This window comes from Dreissena polymorpha, chromosome 4 (genome assembly GCF_020536995.1).
Source record: "Dreissena polymorpha isolate Duluth1 chromosome 4, UMN_Dpol_1.0, whole genome shotgun sequence".
In the NCBI taxonomy this organism is placed as follows: domain Eukaryota; kingdom Metazoa; phylum Mollusca; class Bivalvia; order Myida; family Dreissenidae; genus Dreissena; species Dreissena polymorpha.
Genome location: NC_068358.1, coordinates 483,752 through 505,176, shown reverse-complemented (window position 1 = coordinate 505,176; position 21,425 = coordinate 483,752). Strand labels below are relative to the sequence as shown.

At 35.8% G+C, this 21,425-nt stretch overlaps 2 protein-coding genes across 4 annotated transcripts in view; one reads left to right on the top strand and one right to left on the bottom strand.

The window, feature by feature from the left end:
• LOC127879882 (uncharacterized) overlaps positions 1-21,425 on the top strand; it is a 232,349-nt gene that overhangs the window by 86,037 nt on the left and 124,887 nt on the right. The window lies entirely within an intron of this gene.
• LOC127879883 (myogenesis-regulating glycosidase-like) overlaps positions 8,956-21,425 on the bottom strand; it is a 28,724-nt gene continuing 16,254 nt past the window's right edge. For both annotated transcript variants that reach the window (XM_052426961.1, XM_052426962.1), the window contains exons 2-3: positions 20,305-20,497; positions 8,956-20,047 (exon numbers count right to left, since the gene is read on the bottom strand). In XM_052426961.1, coding sequence (XP_052282921.1) covers positions 18,038-20,047; positions 20,305-20,497 — 2,203 coding nt within the window. In that variant the 3' untranslated portion in view covers positions 8,956-18,037. The remainder of the gene's footprint in view (positions 20,048-20,304; positions 20,498-21,425) is intronic.

The window sequence follows — 21,425 nt, the reverse complement described above, 5'->3', positions numbered from 1 at the left end:
CACAAATATTGAATGTCAAAAATGTGTTTATGTTATTCTATCCGTCTTAAGCTTTAAAATGATATATAGTTTGACCATATTGTACCACATTGAAGGAAGAAAAACCAAAGCGAAGTTTTAATGAATTTTATCCCCCCCCCCCCCCATGAACCTTAACTTGATTAAACGCTCAAATATTCCAATGACTAAACATCTAACGCAATTGTTTTGGAATGCCTCCGATGGTTTAGGATCAACGAGTGGTGTCTAACAATTGTGAACTTATTTATAGTGGCAATTTAAATGCATGCACATCAATCAAAACAGTCATAATTGAATCAGATACAAGATTCCAAAAATATTAATATATTCTCTTAACACTTTGGAACACATTTTAACAAATATCAACCGATAAAAAATAAAAGCTGCTCCATATTCATTTTAACGTCTACAAGTGCATATATGTGAAATGCTGCCAGACTTAACAATAAACAACGTTTATCATCATTTACAAGACATGTTATTTTTCAAATTAGCATTTATTTTGGTTTAGATTTGTGAGCTGAGCTACAAATCTGAACTTGCTTGCTGTTGTCATGTCCTCAAACGTAACAAGGCAGTTCGACACCCTGTCTAAGGTAAATGTTTGAATTCCTGTTTTGTTATCTTTAAGTCTCAAAATCATTCTAAACTGTTTTCCATCTTTGTGAATCTGGATCACACCTTGATCACACGCCACATAAAAATGACCTTCCAAATCTACCGACAAACCTCTCGGAGCGAACATAGAAGTGGACATGAACGTGAAAAGAACACTACCACGTGGATTGATTCCAATCACAGCATTGGCAGCACGGTCTGAGATGTAGAGAATATCTTCGTCGGCATTTGATGCCAAGTGTTCGGGGGTTTTAAGAACAATATCTTCATTATCCCCGATCAGTTGTCGCTTTAAGTCACCTTGACGTGAGAACAATTGAACTTGCCATTCCGGAGTTTCATAAACCGTTTCCGAACGGATGCTTATGGCTAAACCACCATCGAACATGGCTATTCCATGACAAAAACTAGTTCCGTTTGTCTGAAATGAAATGGCTAGTTTTTTACTGTTCGTGTCCAGTTCATACACTCTGCAGTCCACTCCTGCTGCGGTTATCCAAATAGATTTTGAAGAATTATCCGAAATGACAGAACATGAATTACAATACAAAAGTGCTTTGAATTCGTGTTTTTTCAATTTACAGCGCAGAATTTCCGTCTCGTGGCATTTGACAACAATAAAACCCTTCGGATCGTTTACTTTCCGCGTGTACTTTGTTTTTTTTCTTTCATTAGTCTCAATGTGTTCATACACTCTTGTGACAAAACAAAATCCTTTCTTGCAGAGAACAGCGCCTAAAAATATTGATCGTGTTTCACAGCATGAGTGTGCCTGACGAGTTGAAGGACAACAACATCCAGTCTGTGAAATGGTACTTTCCAGAGCAAGTGTTGTCATAAAATTGATAATGTTTCCGTCGATGTTAAACGATTTACGCGACACAGTGTTATGATACCTGCTTACCATAAGGCGAGCATGGTACCATTCGCATATAGAACACATATGCTGTTTGCATTGGTAACAATATATTTCTGCCAATAGAGAATCGCAGACATCACATGCGATCATATTTTTATCTTTTAAATATATGACATCCTGGCACTGAGTACCGGTATGTACGCATTGCTTTATTTCCGTCTGAGCACCTGTGTGTCGCAGGTTGTGATGTTTCTTCCTCTTTGCTAGATATACATGCACGATATATCCACAAAGTATGCAGAGAATGGTATAAAGCAAACATACAATTATCCAACCATATTCAAATTCAATATTTAACAACATATTGATGTCGTGTGATTATAATAGTTTCAATATAGTCTTGAATAATCCATTATGTGTTCATAACGGCAATAGGAAACAGTTTAAAAGCTCTTTTAATGATAAATTTATTGGGGTTACATATTTAATTACACTCCCATGTAAAACTTTTCGTTAAAAAATGTTAAAATAGTGTTCGCCCAAATAAATTTGACGTGTATATAACTATATTGAAGACACCTTGAAAGAGTTTTAATAATTGAGCAAATACAATATTTAAATCAATAGTGCACTGTATGTTAAACCGTATAAGCCCATGGTATTATCGAACATTACCAACCAGTTTGTGGCAAAACCTGTATTCGTTAAATAAAGCAGATGTGGGGAAAGGTTTCGGTGTAGAATTACATGCTTCACATTTTTTAACTATCGTATTTGTAAATATGACTGGGCAACAACGACAAGCTCACATGGACACATCCATTGCAACAAATAATTCATAAAGCATACTTCGTGACCCATACTCTGCTGCAATTGCTTCCGGTAACAAATTTACTAGTAGCATGCCATCCCTCGACACAGCAATGGAGTCCCCGATATGACCTTATCACTTAGTAAACAAACAAACACCCTTCGTAAACAGTCCCAGCAATTCACATTTAGTGCCATGGAAGTCATCTTCAAGAAGGCAGCTACTATCAAAACTGAAACCCGACATCATTACAGAAAGTGCTACCTTGCTCCACAGTAGCATCTTCGAGAGAGATCATACCACCGAGAACGTAGCAGGCAGTGAATTCCGAGTCTAGAAAAACACAGACCTCACAGTAGCAAGTGTAGATTGCATGGGGAGCCTAAAACACATCGTAGCAACCATATAGGCCAGTTCATTGTTATTGTTTTGATTCCTGATTTTCGCGCATGCGCAATGCACTGGTAGTCAAAAGCATTGCTTACATCTAACGCAAAGCATATGGATAACGAGACTTGTTTAGTCAATAAATCGGAAAGAAACTAAAAAAAACAACACCTAAATAACATTTAAAAAATATAATATTTAGTGCCAAAAGAATGCATTTACACATTTATTTGCATTTTAAAAGAACGCGTCATTAGCATCAAAGTAATTAAGATTTTCTGAAGACTGAACGACAGACAATTCGACACAACAAAGAGCTCTATGCATTAGCCGTATAATTATTTGCAGAAAAGTTTCAATAAAAATAATGATACATCTAATTGTAAAATTATAATTATCAATTGCATGCGTAAACTAGAGTAATAAAAAATTAGTGATAGCTAGAATGTGTCAGTGTTTCATTGAAAATAAACGTACTACAAAGCCCTATTAAAAGCGAAGTTCATGACGGTATTTGCATGTAATTTTAATTTGGATGGGTGTTGTTAGAGAAAGACTTGAGGAATATTAACATTCAACTGAAAAACACAACCTCACATGATGCAACTTGAACTGTGTATTCATGTACTTTGTAAACTCGTTACTAGTGATCGAGTATGAGTGACAACTATCAAACATTTAACACACACACACACACACAACATAATATATATACATATATAATATAATATATACATATTGTTTCATTATTATTTACCCCCATTGATGTCAAACGTAATTTCTTGTTTTTATGATGTATTTCGTGCATTGCCGTAACATTACATCTTCATACGGAATGACGTATTTATAATTAACCGATGCCCGCTAAATACGTTAAATATTTTTTATTTACATTGTATAATTCATAAATACTTTTTTTATATAAATAAAACGGGCTTGTATCTTTACCGTGTTCAATTTCCGATAATCTATAGACTTCAAATTTGTACAATAGGTACCGTAACATATCTAATTTAAGCAACTGTTAAGTATGTCGGCGATAAATTTATTCAACCAAATACCTATTTACTTAATACTACCAGAATGAAGACATGGTGGCATCATCAATTGCGTTTAATGACCAGACTGTCATATCTGCCACCTAGTGTGATTTATGACACCATGTTGTTAGTTACGTCTGGACAATATCTGATCAAAACGAGATAATCGGATTAGGCAGAACAAAGGGGCAATTAAACACCGGAATACAAAGGCTTAAACGATTTTAAGATTGATGCAAACAATCAAATGAAAACTATTGCATTTTATTTAATTAAATGTTTATTTAATGTGTCAACATGTTAGTTTTCCTGGACCAGGGTAAAGGTCCCTGCCCAGACAAATACCATTATGGTTAATTTGTTAATGTTTTTTATTTGGAATTGATCTATTTATTCATTGTGTTCAATCTTATTTGTTTCAGTAGCGAAGAACAACTTGTTGGCATGTTGAAAAATAAAATCTAAATATAATCGTTTAAATATAACCGATCACGCTCTATTTCTCCCCATTGATTGTATCTTTCTTTTGACTACCAATGTAGCCCGGATGTAAACACGCAGGTGCGCGTGACGTCACGCGTGAACTGGTCTATACATGTAACCAAGTACTGATCTTAAATACATTTTTACATGCAATAGATTAAAATTTCTTTGCATAGCCTACACACTAAGCGTTTGGTTCGCAGGCGACGTAAACGTCTCCGATTTAGACTGGGAAAACCAAACTGTCATCTAAACCCACAGCAACAGTATAAACATAACCTTTTCTATGACATAAGCTCTGAAAAAGTCATCAAATTCCCTCACAAGAAACAAAAACACACTAGACCTGTTCGTGACAAATGAGCCATCTCCATACGAAGCAAGCCACTTCCATCAGAGAATGACCTTTACATTGTATTCAAAGAGAAAGAAGCAAAACCCCTTAGCAAGTGCCTAGCCAAGCGTGATATACTGCTATGGAACAAAATGAATGTCGAGGATATCAGAGTTGTAACAAAATGAAGTAACCTCCACCTTAACATATAACAAACACCATGCACACTGACATGAATACTCTATGGAAGACTAGCAATTAACTAGGGGCCGCTGTATCTCCATCATGCAAAACAAAACACATTCGAAAAATGACATCGAGTTGATTCGACCAAAGCTGGATCAACAGGAAGTAACATGCATCTGAAGGAGGAGAAAATAATTCATACAGAAAGGCCAAAAATATCACACACCTGAGGACATAGCCAAGTACAAGCAGCTCCAAGAAGACACAACAGGAATGTTAAAAGGCATAAATCACCTATGTCAACGACCTCGTCACCAGCAAGAATCCGAAAAACTGTATTCTTTCATCAACAGCAAAAGATGCCAGAGATCAGGGTTACAAATCCTCAAAAACATTGCTGGTGGTCGTAGTTACCCAACCAGCAAAGCTGAAATTCTCAAATCACATTTAGGAGCTTCTTCACTGAAGAAGACCTCTTTAACACCCCAACAATGGATTAAGACATAAACCACACAGTAGAACCCTTCGAAATAATCACCTATGGAATCAGGAAACTTTTAATAAAGCTAAACCCCCAAAAGGCACAATGACCATACTGACTGACACCCAAGATTCCTACCAAATGTTTGGAAGCACGCTATGGTCACTCAAATGATCGCCACCCTAGGATGACAATCCCTGCAACACTTGTCATGCTGTCTCATGACTGGTACTATTCACAGGATTACTAACAACCTGATCAGAATACCAGCTTGCCTGAACTTCCATTCCGCTACTGTGTCCCTTTTTCATACCATGCTGACAAACAGAACACTGGTAGTGCTCAGTCACCACAGCTCAGTCATTAGACAGCTTCAAGTCATCTGTATTAGACCATAAGCACAGTTTTAATCCGGTTTTATCTTGTGGACTCAAAATTACCTGCCCTTCATGGGAAGATTTTAATCACTTTCCTTAGTTCTACATCTGCTTACTAAGCAATATGAAAATGTTATTTGTAATTCACAAATTAATTTAATATTCGTATTAGTAGTTATTTATATTAGGAATATATTTTATAAAATCAGTCTAATAAATGTTGCTGGTTTCTGTGACGATTGGTGGTGTTTACCATACGCGACAGGTGGGATAAACTTCGGTTACTCCGGCTTTCTCCCTCCATACAAGACCAAAACAAATTAAAAAATCTGTCAGTAACCATAAAATTACTGTATTTTTAGAAATAATACAAAATTTGTCCCAATACAGTTAGTTAATTGGGTAGGATTGCTGGGACTCTCCGGGTCCGTATATAATGGCGTCGGGGAAGGACCTCTTAAGCTTCAGTTAGTGAATGTGATCGGTGTAAATCTTCAAAGAATGCAAAGATTATGCAGAAACATAGGTAGATTTCAAGTCCTGGCTTTCCCATTCACATAACAGATGGCACTTGGTTTGCCTGTAAATTGAATTAAAGTCTAATCAGCTGTTTTCTTGTTGCAGAGGTGGTACACTCACTTTTCCTCTAGGCAACATGGGTTTATTTCTTGTTCCTGGAAGCATGTGAGTTTGGTTGGTGTTAACCATACTAGACAATTGGGGTTCTTCCGGACACTCCCCCACAACACAAGACCACACCCAAAAATGAAATCTTTCAGCACCAACTTCAAAGCTGGAGATTGCAGCTATAATTCAAATATTTGTCCCAAGTTTCATGAGTAAAGTAATATTTTTATAAAAATAATTAGGTAGGAGTGCTAAGAAACACTCGGGTTCTTATAAACTTAGAAATACACACAAATTGAGAGTCCAGGTGTCCTGTTAATGCGGTTGGATTGACATTTTGTGCAAATCATTCACACTGAATCAACCAACTTGATTTGTTATTGGTTTTAATCAATCAAAGGCAAACATATCTTTTGAGGACAATTATTGTGTTGTTGTTGATGTAATAAGCATTCAGGGGGGACTTCGGATATCTGATGCCCCGCACCTAGCGCTTGATGGCCAACAAAGAATGCTGGCCTCGGCTACACAGTTATATCAGTAATTTTACAGTTATTTCAAGTAAGGCAAAATCTTGCAATTGCAAACAAACATAAAAATGTTTATGTGAATATGTAATAGATTAAAATAAGCTTTACATATTTAACTAAGCTTTACACCTCAATTCATATGCACAGCACAAATAAAATGAAATTTGTAACACACAAAATTTTCAGTCAGTGTTTTCCTTGCTTCAGTGCTTGGCTTCCTTTTGTGGGGAATAGCAAGTGAAAATACAGTTAGCTTGAGGTTTGAGGCTATTTTCGGCTATATTGACTAACCTAAGTAGTTCATTACCCATTATTGAATTTAGAGTAACATTTAAAGAAACAATTGCAATTTTTTAAAAACACATTACTATTTTGTTTTACTTTGTTTCTTTGATGTATATATGTTGATTGGTAAAAAGCCATCACTGTCAATTTCAGACACATTTGCCCAAAACAGGTGGTAGTGTGTAGAAAAACCTCAAGACCTCTAGCATAGGCAGGTTAAGAAGAAGGGAGAGGGTGAAGAAATGGCGTTAAAATTGACAATAGATCAACAATAACAATAGACAGGAAATGTCATATTCACCAAAGCAAACAATTATTGCTTATGGATTTTTTTCTTCAGGAAACTTTAAAGAAATGTTTTGTAACTCTCACAAAAGAAAGTAAAATGTCTATCATTAAGACATACACAGTAATATGACTGTACTACAAAAATGTGTCTGTGTGCCGATTAGACGTCATTTTTACATATATTTCACAGTCCAATGTGTTTCGGAATGGTTGTTAATAGCTAAATATTGTGGTAAGCACAAGTTTGCAACCTCTACACTGGCCAGTTTGGACCAGGCCTGCTCAGGTTTTCAAATAAGCGCTGTGAAGCGGTGTGTAACTTTTTCTTGGTATAAAGTAAAACAAGGGCTGTTTGTAAAACATGCATGCCCCCCATATGGGCTGTCCGTTGTACTGGCAGCCATTGTGTGAATACGACTTTTGTCACTGTGACCTTGACCTTTGACCTAATGACCTGAAAATCAATAGGGGTCATCTGCAAGTCACGATCAATGTACCTATGAAGTGTCATGATCCTAGGCAAAAGCGTTCTTGAGTTATCATCCGAAAATCATTTTAATATTTCGGGTCACCGTGACCTTGACCTTTGACCTCAAAATCAATAGGGGTCATCTGCGAGTCATGATCAATCTACCTATGAAGTTTCATGATCCTAGGCATATGCGTTCTTGAGTTATCATCCGAAAATCATTTTACTATTTCGGGTCACCGTGACCTTGACCTTTGACCTAGTGAACTGAAAATCAATAGGGGTCATCTGCGAGTCATGATCAATCTACCTATCAAGTTTCATGATCCTAGGCATATGCGTTCTTGAATTATCATCCGAAAATCATTTTACTATTTCGGGTCACCGTGACCTTGACCTTTGACCTAGTGACCTCAAAATCAATAGGGGTCATCTGCGAGTCATGATCAATCTACCCATGAAGTTTCATGATCCTAGGCGTATGCGTTCTTGAGTTATCATCCGGAAACCATTTTACTATTTCGGGTCACCGTGACCTTGACCTTTGACCTAGTGACCTCAAAATCAATAGGGGTCATCTGCAAGTCATGATCAATGTACCTATGAAGTTTCATGATCCTAGGCCCAAGCGTTCTTGAGTTATCGTCTGACAACCACCTGGTGGACGGACCGACCGACCGACCTACCGACCGACCGACCAACATGAGCAAAGCAATATACCCCCTCTTCTTCGAAGGGGGGCATAAATATTATATACTGGTATCTCTGGCTTGATTGGTTTAACTGTTAATAGCATTTTAATAATGATTTATTGATAAAATCAAGATGCTCTTAATTCATTCTTATAAATGAGACCCCTCATACAAAAACAGGGTTTGATGCCATATGCAAGCAGCGTAGCTCCACACCAACCAGCGCTGATAAGCTTTTTGACAAAAAGTGAGGTTATTCAAAGTCAAGAGATGTAATAAAGTTTTTGTTGTATTTGTTGTCAGAACATGCTTAATTTTGCACGCATTTTGATCATGGCTGATGGAACATTTTATCCAACAAACTAAAGGAAAATAAACGGTTTGTTCTTATGGGGTTGCCATCACAACTAAAGCACCATTTTTAACATTTTATTAAAATATTAAAATGAGACAAATGTTCTGGTGCTTCTACTTGTCTAATTATATCCATAAAAGTGTCATTGAAATTATACACAATAAAAACACACATAATTTTCATAATCAATTCTTTAACAATAATAATTACAATAACAAACCCTGCAGAAATAGCTCAAATAAATAGTTTTGAGTATACTTTTTCCATTTAAGAATATGACTTCTTAACACATCTTAAAATAGTTTTTCACTTTATAACATGGTTTACCATTTGTACACACTAGAAGGGACTCAACTTTTGTTCAATAATTTAACAACAGTTGTGTCCCTTGTATGAAATTGAACAAATGAAAGGGATGCAACTTGTGTTCATAAAGGTAATATTGATCAGTGGTACCTATTGCTTTTACATTCCATTGCAACATACCTCAAAATGTTGTTCACATTAAATATATCATAACATGCATTTTTATATATAAAGATATAGTAAAAACAATACACTGCAAACAATTATCTCTCAACTAAAGTGCTCACCTGTGACCCCACAGAACTTCACTATTCTGAAGGTAGTTTTCATAAGATTTCAAAATAAACAAATGATTTGTTTATTTTGAAACCTTATGAAATGCATTCAAGTTTCAAACTCGGTTTGAGATATCATTGTTACAGAAAGTTCTGACCAAATTTCATAACAATTTGGCAATTAATGAGGCCTCTATAGTGGACACAAGCTTTTTCGTTAGTTTGACATAGTGACCTAGTACTTGAACCAAGTGACTAAGTTTCGAAATTCAATCGAGATATATGTGTTCTGACCAAGTTTCATAAAGATTGGGCAATAAATGTGATCACTAGCGTGTTCAAAAGCTTTTTCTTTTACATGACCAAGTAGCCTAGTTGTTGACCTCATGTGACCAACTTTCAAACTTGTACAGAAATCATTAGGACAAAATGTTCTGACCAAGTTTCATGCAGATTGAGCAATAAATGCAGCCTCTAGAGTGTTCACAAGATAAATGTTGGAGTCACATAATAAGCACCTCTCAACGACTGACCGACAAAAGGGTATCACAAAAGCCCACCATGACCACGTTGTGCTCAGGCTTAAAAAATCAACAGAAAACCACTATGATAAAATAAAAACGGCATAACAATTGGTTAAAATGTGCACATAGTGTGTCAAAATGTAACACCTTGCATTTTATACGTGAAAAATAGCTCATGTATATAAATAGTACACACAAACAAGATGTGTTTGTGAACCACAATGTCCCCCTATATGATGTTTGACCTTGTAGGATGGCCTTGACCTTGACTCTTCACCACTCAAAATGTGCAGCTCCATGAGATACACATGCATTTCAAATATAAAATTGCTAGCTTCAATATTGCAGAAGTGATATTACATGAGCAATTTTGACCCATATATTTGACCTTGAAGGATGACCTTGACCTTTCACCACTAAAAATGTGCAGCTCCATGAGATACACATGCATGCCAAATATCAAGTTGCTATCTTCAATATTGAAAAAGTATTCATAAAATTTGCGATTTGGGCCACATATATTTGACCCCTGACCTTGAAGGATGACCTTGACCTTTCACCACTCAAAATGTGCAGCTCTATGAGATACACATGCATGCCAAATATCAAGTTGCTATCTTCAATATTGCAAAAGTACTCATAAAATGAGCGATTTTGGCCACTTATATTTGACATCTGACCTTGAAGGATGACCTTGACCTTGAACTTTAACCACTCAAATTGTGCAGCTCCATGAGATACACATGCATGCCAAATATCAAGTTGCTATCTTGAACATTGAAATACTGCAAAAGTGTACATTAAATGAGCCATTTTGACCCATATATTTGACCTTTGACCTTGAAGGATGACCTCGACCTTGACCTTTCACCACTCAAAATGTGCAGCTCCATGAGATACATATGCATGCCAAATATCAAGTTCCTATCTTCAATATTGCAAAAGTTATTGCAAATGTTAAAGTTGGCGCAAACCAACCAACCAACAGACAGGGCAAAAACAATATGTCCCCCACTACTATAGTGGGGGACATAAAAAGTAAAAGAATGGTTTGCTCATTGGATAACATGGTAAACATAATGAGTTAACATGTACGTATTTTAATCTCATTAAAATAAAACAAGAGGGCCTGAAAGGCCCAAAGTGGCTCACCTGAGATAACAAGATATTATTTGGACAAATCTTCTAAGTTTCATGAAGATCGGAAAATAAATCTGGTCTCTAGAATGTTAACAAGGTTTTACTATAGCCATATAAGGAAAAATGCCCCGCCCCCTGGCAGCCATGTTTTCAACCAATCAGCATTATTTTTGAACTCGTCCAAATTATTATTTGGATGAATCTTCTGACCAAGTTTCATGAAAATCGGACAGTAAATGTGGCCTCTAGAGTGTTAACAAGATTTTACTATAGCCATATAAGGAAAAATTCCCGCCCCTTTTCAGCCATGTTTTTCAAGCAAATGTTACCATTTTCAAACTCATCCAAGATATCATTGGGACAAATCTTCTGACCAAGTTTCGTGAAGATCGGAAAATAAATGTGGCCTCTAGAGTGTTAACAAGGTTTTACTACAGCCATATATGGAAAAATGCCCCGCCCTCTGGCGGTCATGTTTTTCAACCAACCAGCATCATTTTCGAACTCGTCCAAGATATTATTGGGGTGAATCTTCCGACCAAGTTTTATGAAGATTGGACTATAAATGTGGCCTCTAGAGTGTAAACAAGATTTTACTATAGCCATATATAGCCATATAAGGAAAAATGCACCGCCCCTTGGCAGCCATGTTTTTCAAGCAAAGGTTACCATTTTTGAACTCATCCAAGATATGTTTGGGAAAAAATCTTCTGACCAAGTTTCATGAAGATCGGAAAATAAATGTGGCCTCTAGAGTGTTAACAGGTTTTACTATAACCATATAAGGAAAAATGCCCCGCCCCCTGGGGGCCATGTTTTTCAACCAACCGAAACCATTTCAAACTCGTCCAAGATATTATTGGGATGAATCTTCTGACTAAGTTTCATGAAAATCGGACAATAAATGTGGCCTCTAGAGTGTTAACAAGATTTTACTATAGCCATATATAGCCATATTAGGAAAAATGCCCCACCCCTTAGTAGCCATGTTTTTCAGGCAAACTTAACCATTTTCGAAATCATCCAAGATATTATTAAGACCAATCTTCTGACCAAAGTTCATGAAGATTGGACAATAAATGTGACCTCTAGAGTGTTAACAAGGCAAATGTTGATGCCGGGGACGCAAGAAGGACGATGGACAAAAGGCGATCACAAAAGCTCACCATGAGCACATTGTGCTCAGGTGAGCTAAAAATATTATAAAATATTAAACACATTTTGTTTTATTTACACATGCATCACTATACAGGGTTGCATCACACTAAAAATAGTTCTTATGCAAGATGCATATTCAAAACCAGGAGAGTAGGTTTACCCAATGTGTTGCAACGAATTAAATGTAACATTAAATAGAATCAAATATAATAAATGCAAAATAAGACAAAGTACATATCTACAGTTATTACAAAGTCATAACTGACAAAGCATCCTGACCAATTCAATTATAATCTGGACCATCTGTAAGGATTTTGATTTTTATCAGTCATGTCAACAGTGTTTTATATGCAATAATGCGCTCAAATAATAAATTAAATGTACACTTAAATAAGTTACAAGAAACAATCTAAGAAGAAAACAGTAATGTGTACATTATGTGTAATGTTCACTCATCGATTAGTACATTTTGATGTTGCTTGATATTACAAGTTGTGTGAAACACAATTGTCAACACATATCACCAACGCTTCTATATCAATATGAATTTGTGACATTTAACTTAAAAATAAATTGACAAACACAATTCTTAGATTGTAGCGATTAACACCATTTAAGATGAATTACAAACCTTTGATACAAGTTAAACATTTTTTATAGTACAAACTGATTTAAAAATGGGAACACATTTTTAATGAGTATCATGCACAATAAATAAGAATTTAAAAAAAACAACAAGAGACATTTTTTTTGAATACTGAAACCTTTTCTGTAATAGTAAAGCCGAAGAAAAATGCTTAACATTCACTCAATAAAAGTAACATTATATGACATTAATGCAATTCCAATAGTGGTAATGTCATGATTCACCAATATAAGGATAGGATCTTTAACTATAGTTCTAAGTAAGCTTTAGAGCACAAGTAACCACAGTTTGCCATTTAGTGAGATGTTTATTGCATAATATTGCTATTATTATTGCTCCCTTCTTCTGAAATGATGTCACAGTTCAATGTGTAAACCACACACTTTATTGCTTTTCTTTTTATTTCATTTAAGAGCCAAACTAGGCACATGTTTTTTTATTGAACATTTGATGCAGCTTAGATCTTTTTTATGTCTGCTGTAAAAAATAAATAAACACAACATTCACCATAATTATCATAGTTATTGTTGTTCACTTGACAAAACATGGGCTAGGATTTCAAAAACAGCAAGAAGCTCTACAGACCAAGTCTGTAAAAATAAAGCATTTTTAAGATTAAGCTCATGGCATCTATAGTTTAATGTTCAGCAATTATATGTTTAAACAAGAGATGTGTTTGTCATAAACACAATGCCCCCTACTGCGCCGCTTTGATACATGTTGTTTTTTTACCTTTGACCTTGAAGGATGACCTTGACCTTTCACCACTCAAAATGTGCAGCTCCATGAGATACACATGCATGCCAAATATCAAGTTGCTATGTGAAGGGACATAGAAGTTATGAGCATTTTTCGAAACCTAAACGCGAAACCTAAACGCAAAGTGTGACGGAAAGACGGACAGACAGATGGTCCGATCACTATATGCCCTCTTTCAAGGGCATAAAAATATAATTTACAATTGTGAATAATCAAGTATAATATTTGTGACAAACTTCGAATCTTCCAGCAATGTAAAAACCAAAAATATAACTGAATTTCAAGTAAATAAATGAACACTTAAGACTAGCTTTCTATGAAATAAATTAAGGTTAAAATGAAAAATAAAATTGGCAAGAACAATTTGATTATTAAAGTAAATTCCATACAGCTTGCTATCAAAGACAGCATAACTAGTCTTAATATACAATGCAAACTGATATACTATTTTGATATTAATATATGTGAGATTTTGATGGTAAATATCTTTGAACAAAATATTAACACTCATTAATGACTATTTATTATGAGAATTACATTAAACATTCTAAGTGTGTCAATGACGTATGCTGATACACGTGGGTTTATTGGTGAACACACAACAACGAAAAATGACTTCAACGGTACATGCAAATAAGCTCATATAAAGGTTATCAAGGAGTTTCATATTTTTTTCATAATATACAAATAGATCTTAGAGGTAGTGAAATACTGGATAAATAAAAACAACATTTTGATCTGAAGAAAGAATAATACAAATACAGGTATATACACATGAAAATCTTTTGTAAATAAACATGTCATGCATTGTTGTTTATATATTATTTTTGAACAATAAAGTTAAATGCCTGCAATCAAATTTATGGTGACTTCCGACTCAACAAGCATTGCATTTTTCACATTTGGATAAGATCTCACGATCAACCTTACTCATGCATAACAAAATCATGTGTGAATGCTGTTTTAATGACAAGAAAAACTAACAACACAACAACATTCAGTGAAATGGGAATTTTATATAAATCTGTAATTAGTTTTGTTTTTCTTCTTTGAATCTAAATATGTGAGTTTTTATGTTGTTGAATGATGTCGTGACATTATGCTTTTAAGATGTTTTTTGATCATGTGCTATACTGGAAAACAGCAAAATTAATGATTAAACTATAAAGTTATTGAGTAAGTAAAATCTGATGACCTCATAAGCACACTTTCACTTACAAATAACAAATACAACTACCCAATTTTCACAGCATTTCTGAGACAGTTGGCAGCACAGTGGCATTTCATAGCATGCTGCATAGGATTACCAGCACAAAGGATGCCACTATTATCTGACAATGTTAACATGTTGGACCAGTGACAGGTAGCAGAATTAAACACGTGTGGCACATCAATCAGCTGGTGACATTTTGCATCATGCAAATCCAGGGTATCCTTAACATTTTCTTATACACCTGGATACACAAACATTTCATCAGAATGTCAAGTGCATGCATGTTTCTTGTTTGCCGTTTTTATAACAATATTGCTGACAGGGTGCATATCGAGATTTAAGAAGCGCAGTATTGTATCTTATATATAATTGCTAAGCAAATAGGATACTTTACGGCTCACCCCTCTTAATAACTTGGGCTCTTGTGTCAAAAAATAAAGATCAAATACAGAACAGTTTCTTAGAACTAGAAGTCAATCACAAAATACCAGTAAAGGTAAGCACTAAGTACATGATAATTGCACTGACTGACTTCATTAATATACTGGTAACTAGTCAAGAGGCAAGTCTCCTGTCTGAATGCAACAACATTATAGACACTGCAATCTGCTTATTTAATCGTGATAACTCAATTTCTTTTTTAACATGGTCTTAATAAAATCACTGTGCTTGTACTCATTTAATTTAAAGCTTTTTGGCTATGTATTTCCCAGTTAGATTTTTCACCTTTTTAAACAAATATAGCAATTCAATAAAGTGGAATTTAATCAAAACACACTTTTCACCAAAGTCTGCAGTCAAATAGTTTTTCGTCTTTTGTACTGAAGAAACAAATATCTGTTAAGGTGTTTGGGGGGTGGGGATGGTAAAGGAACACACCACACCTTTCATGGTGTAGAAATTAAGTGCTATTTACAATGAAGAGCAAGGGGCACACTGATTCAAAACTAAATCCTCTTCACAAACCATCACTGGTTAATTAAATATACACACATATACCTGATGTCAGGAAAAGGTTTTTTGCTTGGTTGTTCATTTGCCATATGGCTGCTGGTATGTGAATGTCATATTGATGATACCATAAACAACTATTGAGCAAACAATCTCAGAATCTCAGGACCTGGGATAATGCAAGGTCATCAAAAGATAAATAACATACGGGGCAGATTTACAATTCTAATTATTTTTACAATTTACAAGATGGGCATTAGCCTCAGACTTGCATAAGCACCTTAAGAAACAAGAGCACCGCATAACGGGTGCCACGCTCGGCTGCGAAAGCTTGTTCAATTGGTGGGGGGGTGGGGAGGGTCTCACAGTCAATTATGACCATGTCAGACATCACTGTCAACCAAGGCCTGTGGTTTAAACGAGATCATAGCCAGAGTTGATCATGTATCTATGGACATAAGTCCACAGGTATGTAATGAACAACAAAGAAATTATAATTATATCATTAAAAAAAACTTTGACAAATCAATCATTTGGGTTATAAATAATCAAAATAATAAATCTGTACAGTAACTGTGAAAAGAACTTCAATTCTTGGTAAGGAAATATATGATATGAGATTTATAATTATCTAAATTACTTCCCTTGAAAATAATTGTCTGTAGCAAATCTATATTTTTAGTAGCAAATAATTAAAAGCCACTACCGTGACTGTAGATTCACCACTCAAAATGTGCAGCTCCATGAGATACACATGCATGCCAAATATATAAAGTGGCTATGTTCAATATTGAATCATTTTCTCCCTTTTAAAAGCTTATTACTTCCCTTAAATCTGTATTTTTTACCAAAGACCGTAAAGGATGACCTTGACCTTTTACCACAATGCAATTGTCAGAAACACAATGCCGCCTACTGCGCCGCTTTGATTTATTTAACAAAAATATATACGTGGGCTGGTCAGATAACTATGTCCATTTAAAGCTTATTACTTCCCTTGACTTTGTTTTTTCAACCCTAGACCTTGTAGGATGATGTTCACCTTGAAATTTTACCACTCAAAATGTGCAGCTCCATGAGATACACATGCATGCCAAATATCAAGGTGCTATCTCCAATATTTAAAAAGTTATGGCCAATGTTAAGGTTTTAGCACGACACCTACCGCAGACGTTGGACATCGGAGGACGAGCTGGCTATGACAATAGCTCGGGTTTTCTCCGAAAACAGCCTCGCTAAAAAATGAGTCCAGGAGTATTATCAAGGACTGGAGAGAAAAATTCACATATTGTTATACCACTAAATATACAACTTACAACATTAATAAATTCTAAAGTTTTCAAATATTAATGCAAGACCCGATGGCTTTTAAACGTTTTGTAATCAAATAATTGATTGAAATCTACACATTTATTGTTAAGTAAACACACAATATATCACTTAAATATATTAAAATTTAACGAAATTAGCACTACTACCAAATTCAAAACACTTTGGTCACATCAAACAGTGGTCACATATCAAACAGCAGTCCCCAAATTGGTAAATATTGCCAGTATGGAAAGTTTATTAACCAATCTTAAGTACTTTTTAATTATGGCAGGATGCAGATTCAAGTTTTCAATTATTTCTTTAACCATAGAAACCACAATCAAAACTATATAATCATGGCCTCAGAAAAAAATCTTAATTAACATTCATATTCACCATAATTATGTCCCTTGATCCAGCTTTTAGTTTTCACTTATTTCTGTAACATAGCAACCACACTTATTGCTTGACAAAAAAAAATCTGAAATAACATACACATAACCATCTTGTGATATTTTGTGTGTTCTCAACTTACATGTAGCTTACATACTTTTTGAGTTATCGCAAGATCCAGAATTTCTGGACAGACAAATGGATTGACAGACATATAAAACTGAAATAACCTGTATATTTCCCATATTGCCCTCTATCCACAACCGATGTTTCAATCTTGGAACATTAAAGACAGCTGTCTGCTTTAGCTGACCTGCAATCTTAATCACTTTGAAATAATGTTCATATTTCCCACATAGCCCTGTATCCACATACTTCGTTTCATTGACCTAACTTCAGTTCTTTTTGAGTAATCGCAGGATCAAGATTTGTATGGACGGACAGACAGACAGATGGACACACTGACGTTATCCTATTGTATTCTCTGGTTACAACTGAAAGGGACTAAAAACTAGAACCTAATTACTTGATGTTGAAGTATCATTCTGTTGCAAAGAATATTCATCCTCTAGGGTAAACACTGGCATGTCTTTTAAATCCACTGGAAAATCCCGTAACCATTGGTTACCAGGGTACTGAGCCCCTGACCCTCCATGTTTCCAGACACCCTTGGGCAGATAAATGTCCCTTTTACGAGCCCCTATGCAGAGAACTGGGGCCACTAATGTCTTGTTACCGAGCAAGAACTGGTCGTCAATCGTGTAGGTTTTATAATCTGTTGGCTCGACCCACCACATAGGTCGAATAATCGGGTATCCAAGTTCTACATCCTGAATGGTTTCCGTCAACAATGGGTACACAAAACTGGTGCGATATTCTGAAATCTCCCTCAAAACTTCAGTAACAACAGAGTTGAATCGAAGAGCAGCATTTGTTACTTTCAGTGCAGGAAAGAACACTGCAAGTTGTAACCAACGGACATAGAGTTCATGATCCACCTGGTCTTCTGATGGCGCTAAGGTCATCACGTATGGGTAACCATGGATACCTGCAGTGAGCGACGCTGGTATTACATAATCAAGACATTTACGTCCTTCCTTATTGGCAACTAACGTGGGAACCTGAACAAAGACTGAGCGGTTTTGCATACGATATGCTGTTTCAAGAAGAACCGTTTTGTTTAACGTTGCCAAAAAGTCTACAAAGTGCAAGTTAATTGCATTCAAATCAGTTGTATTCTCGAAAAGATCCACTGGGAATGCTTTATTGCTGATGCTCGCTCGGAATTCAAATCCTTGAGGATACTCAGTCTGTTCTTGGGTTCCGGCTTGTTGCAAAATGCCGAATGCTTCTTTAAGAAATGCTCGCGTATCTGGATTGGTGGTATCCCATACGGCACAACTCTCTCCATCGTAGAGTATGGCTTTCAGAGCTCCTGTCTGCCTGTCGTTTGCAAAAAGTTTGTCCCCTGCTCCACGTTTGAAATTGTCGGACATATACGAGCAGGCAAGATTTATCGGCAGAAACAATTTTGAAGAGGAGTATTTCCCTTTTAAAAACTGCATCATAATTTTCCTAGTTTGCTCATTGAATTTTATGTCCCCAACACCATTCTGCCAGCCCATGTTGTACTGAACAGCGGGAATAGACACACCCAGTGAATTCAGGTCGTGTAAGAAGTTGCCAAATGTATCAGAAGGAAGACCATTCTTTGTCTCGTACTTCCATAGTATCCCCGCTAAGTTGGATTTCTGAAGATCAACATTGGGCGAGCGTGGGAAATATGCATTTCTAACGTTAAGCCATGTTGTCTGGATATCTGGTCCAACGCAGACCGAATAATTAAAACTTGTCAAGGGATCAATAGGGGACCCTTTTTGGTCCATTTGAATACACAATGTCTTGTCATTTCCACTGTTAAAACTCACTGAAATTGGAATATTTTCATGAGAGATAACTGCTGTACCAATGGCACTGATCCATAACTTCTCCAAGATATGCCCAGTAATTTCCTTGCTGAAAGGCATGTATGACAGACTGTCAATTGATATCTGGTCCGGAATAAGGGGCCAAAACCCACCTTTGAAGTTCGGAATTCCATACCAAAACGAGTGCCCGATGTTGAAACAATCTGTGGGTGAATAAGACTTTAAATTCTCCCACATCAAATCAATGCAGTGTACGCTTGGGTTCAAGTCATACGGCCTGAACTTAAAAATGGGACCATCGTCAAATATATAACAAAAATCATTCTGCATCTCCATGTCATAGCACTTTTTCAATGCACCCACTTCAAAATCACTGACACGAATTATCCCTGAGAAAACAATATCATCTTTTTCATTGTAAACATCTAATACCCGTTTCTTTGGAATAAAGTCAAAGTACTTGTTTCCAATGTGTTTTTTCGGCCTACCTTCGTGGACTGTCCATATGATAATACTACCAATGACAATCAGAATGAACAGTACAGTGACTACAACTTTCAATGCCTTCTTCTTACACGTAGCCTGTGGGGCATCTTCTTCCTGCAATAGAAATAGAACACATTCTTATTGTGAGTTGGAATAATCATAGATATTAAAGAAAAATATCAGCTATGTTTAATATACTTTTTTTACTTGTTTTTAGTGAAGTAACAACTAACTATCTTCAAGAATGAACAAATAACAAGGAATTTATCTCAGTTATGAAAATTAATGAAAAGATTTACAAAACTCAGAAAGAGTTGAACAATTGTTCAAGAATTCAAGTAAGTCATTCATTAGCAAAACACAGTACCCACCGCCAAACTCTTTAGATATGCCTCTTTGCCAGTTTTTTGCGACCCTGAGCGGTTTGCGAAGGAGGAATTCAGGCTGTCGCCTTCGAGACTTTGTCCAGCCTCCAGGGGTGCCTTTTCACCCATGTCCCCAACACCATAGTTACCACCAGGGCTCAACTCAGTCTGGTGAAGGAGTTTGTCATTCTCCTTCTCTCTGTAGATTAAAAGCATTTGCAAAATTCTATTGTGAAGGTTAATAAATACAGAAGTAAAATACAGAGATGAAGGTTATGATAGCCTAAGTCGCTTATCTTAAATCAACAAAACCAAAGATTTGTTGAAGAATATATCAGGTGTTTTACCCTATTTGACACTGATTTCAACGGTGCCTTCACAACGTCCGAATCTGAACAAGTTTCATAAAGATTGTGTCATTAATGTGGCCACTAGAGTGGTTACAATTAATTTTTTTGATTTGATCTAGTGACCTTGTTTTTCCGGGAACCTGATCCGATCTGATCCAAACTTGACCCAGATATTCTTTATATATACATTCTGACCAAGTTTTATCAAGCTTGAATTTTAATTGTTTATCCGAGAGTGATGAAATTTTATTAAAGATCTGACCTGGTGACCTAGTTTTTGGACACACATGAGTTTTTTTAGAGGAATTCCTGTTTTCCTGGTGTAAAAACCGACTTCAAATAATAAAACCTAAATACAATAAGAACTTATCGCATTTTACCCTTTCCAAGTGTAAAACGATGAAATCATGCCTTGAACATGTGCTAAAACATTTGATCTTCAAAGATGAATTATTTTATCGTGCTCTTGCACAGAATGTTGTCAGATGATCACAAGTCATGTAAAATATTAAATCACAAGGGACAAAATTGTCACAAAACCAGGTTTTCATTGTGAAAAAAAATCTGATAAAGGGAGACAACTCAAACTGAACTTTTGAAATGAACAAAGAAAATTAACCCCCTTTGTAAGTTTGTTTTAAAATAAATCTATTTTTAGTCGTGGCGACCTTGACATTGGAGATATGCACATGAATTTATTTTTTTTGACCTTTGACAATGAAAGATGACCTTGACCTTTCACCACTAAAAATGTGCAGCTTCATAAGATACACATGC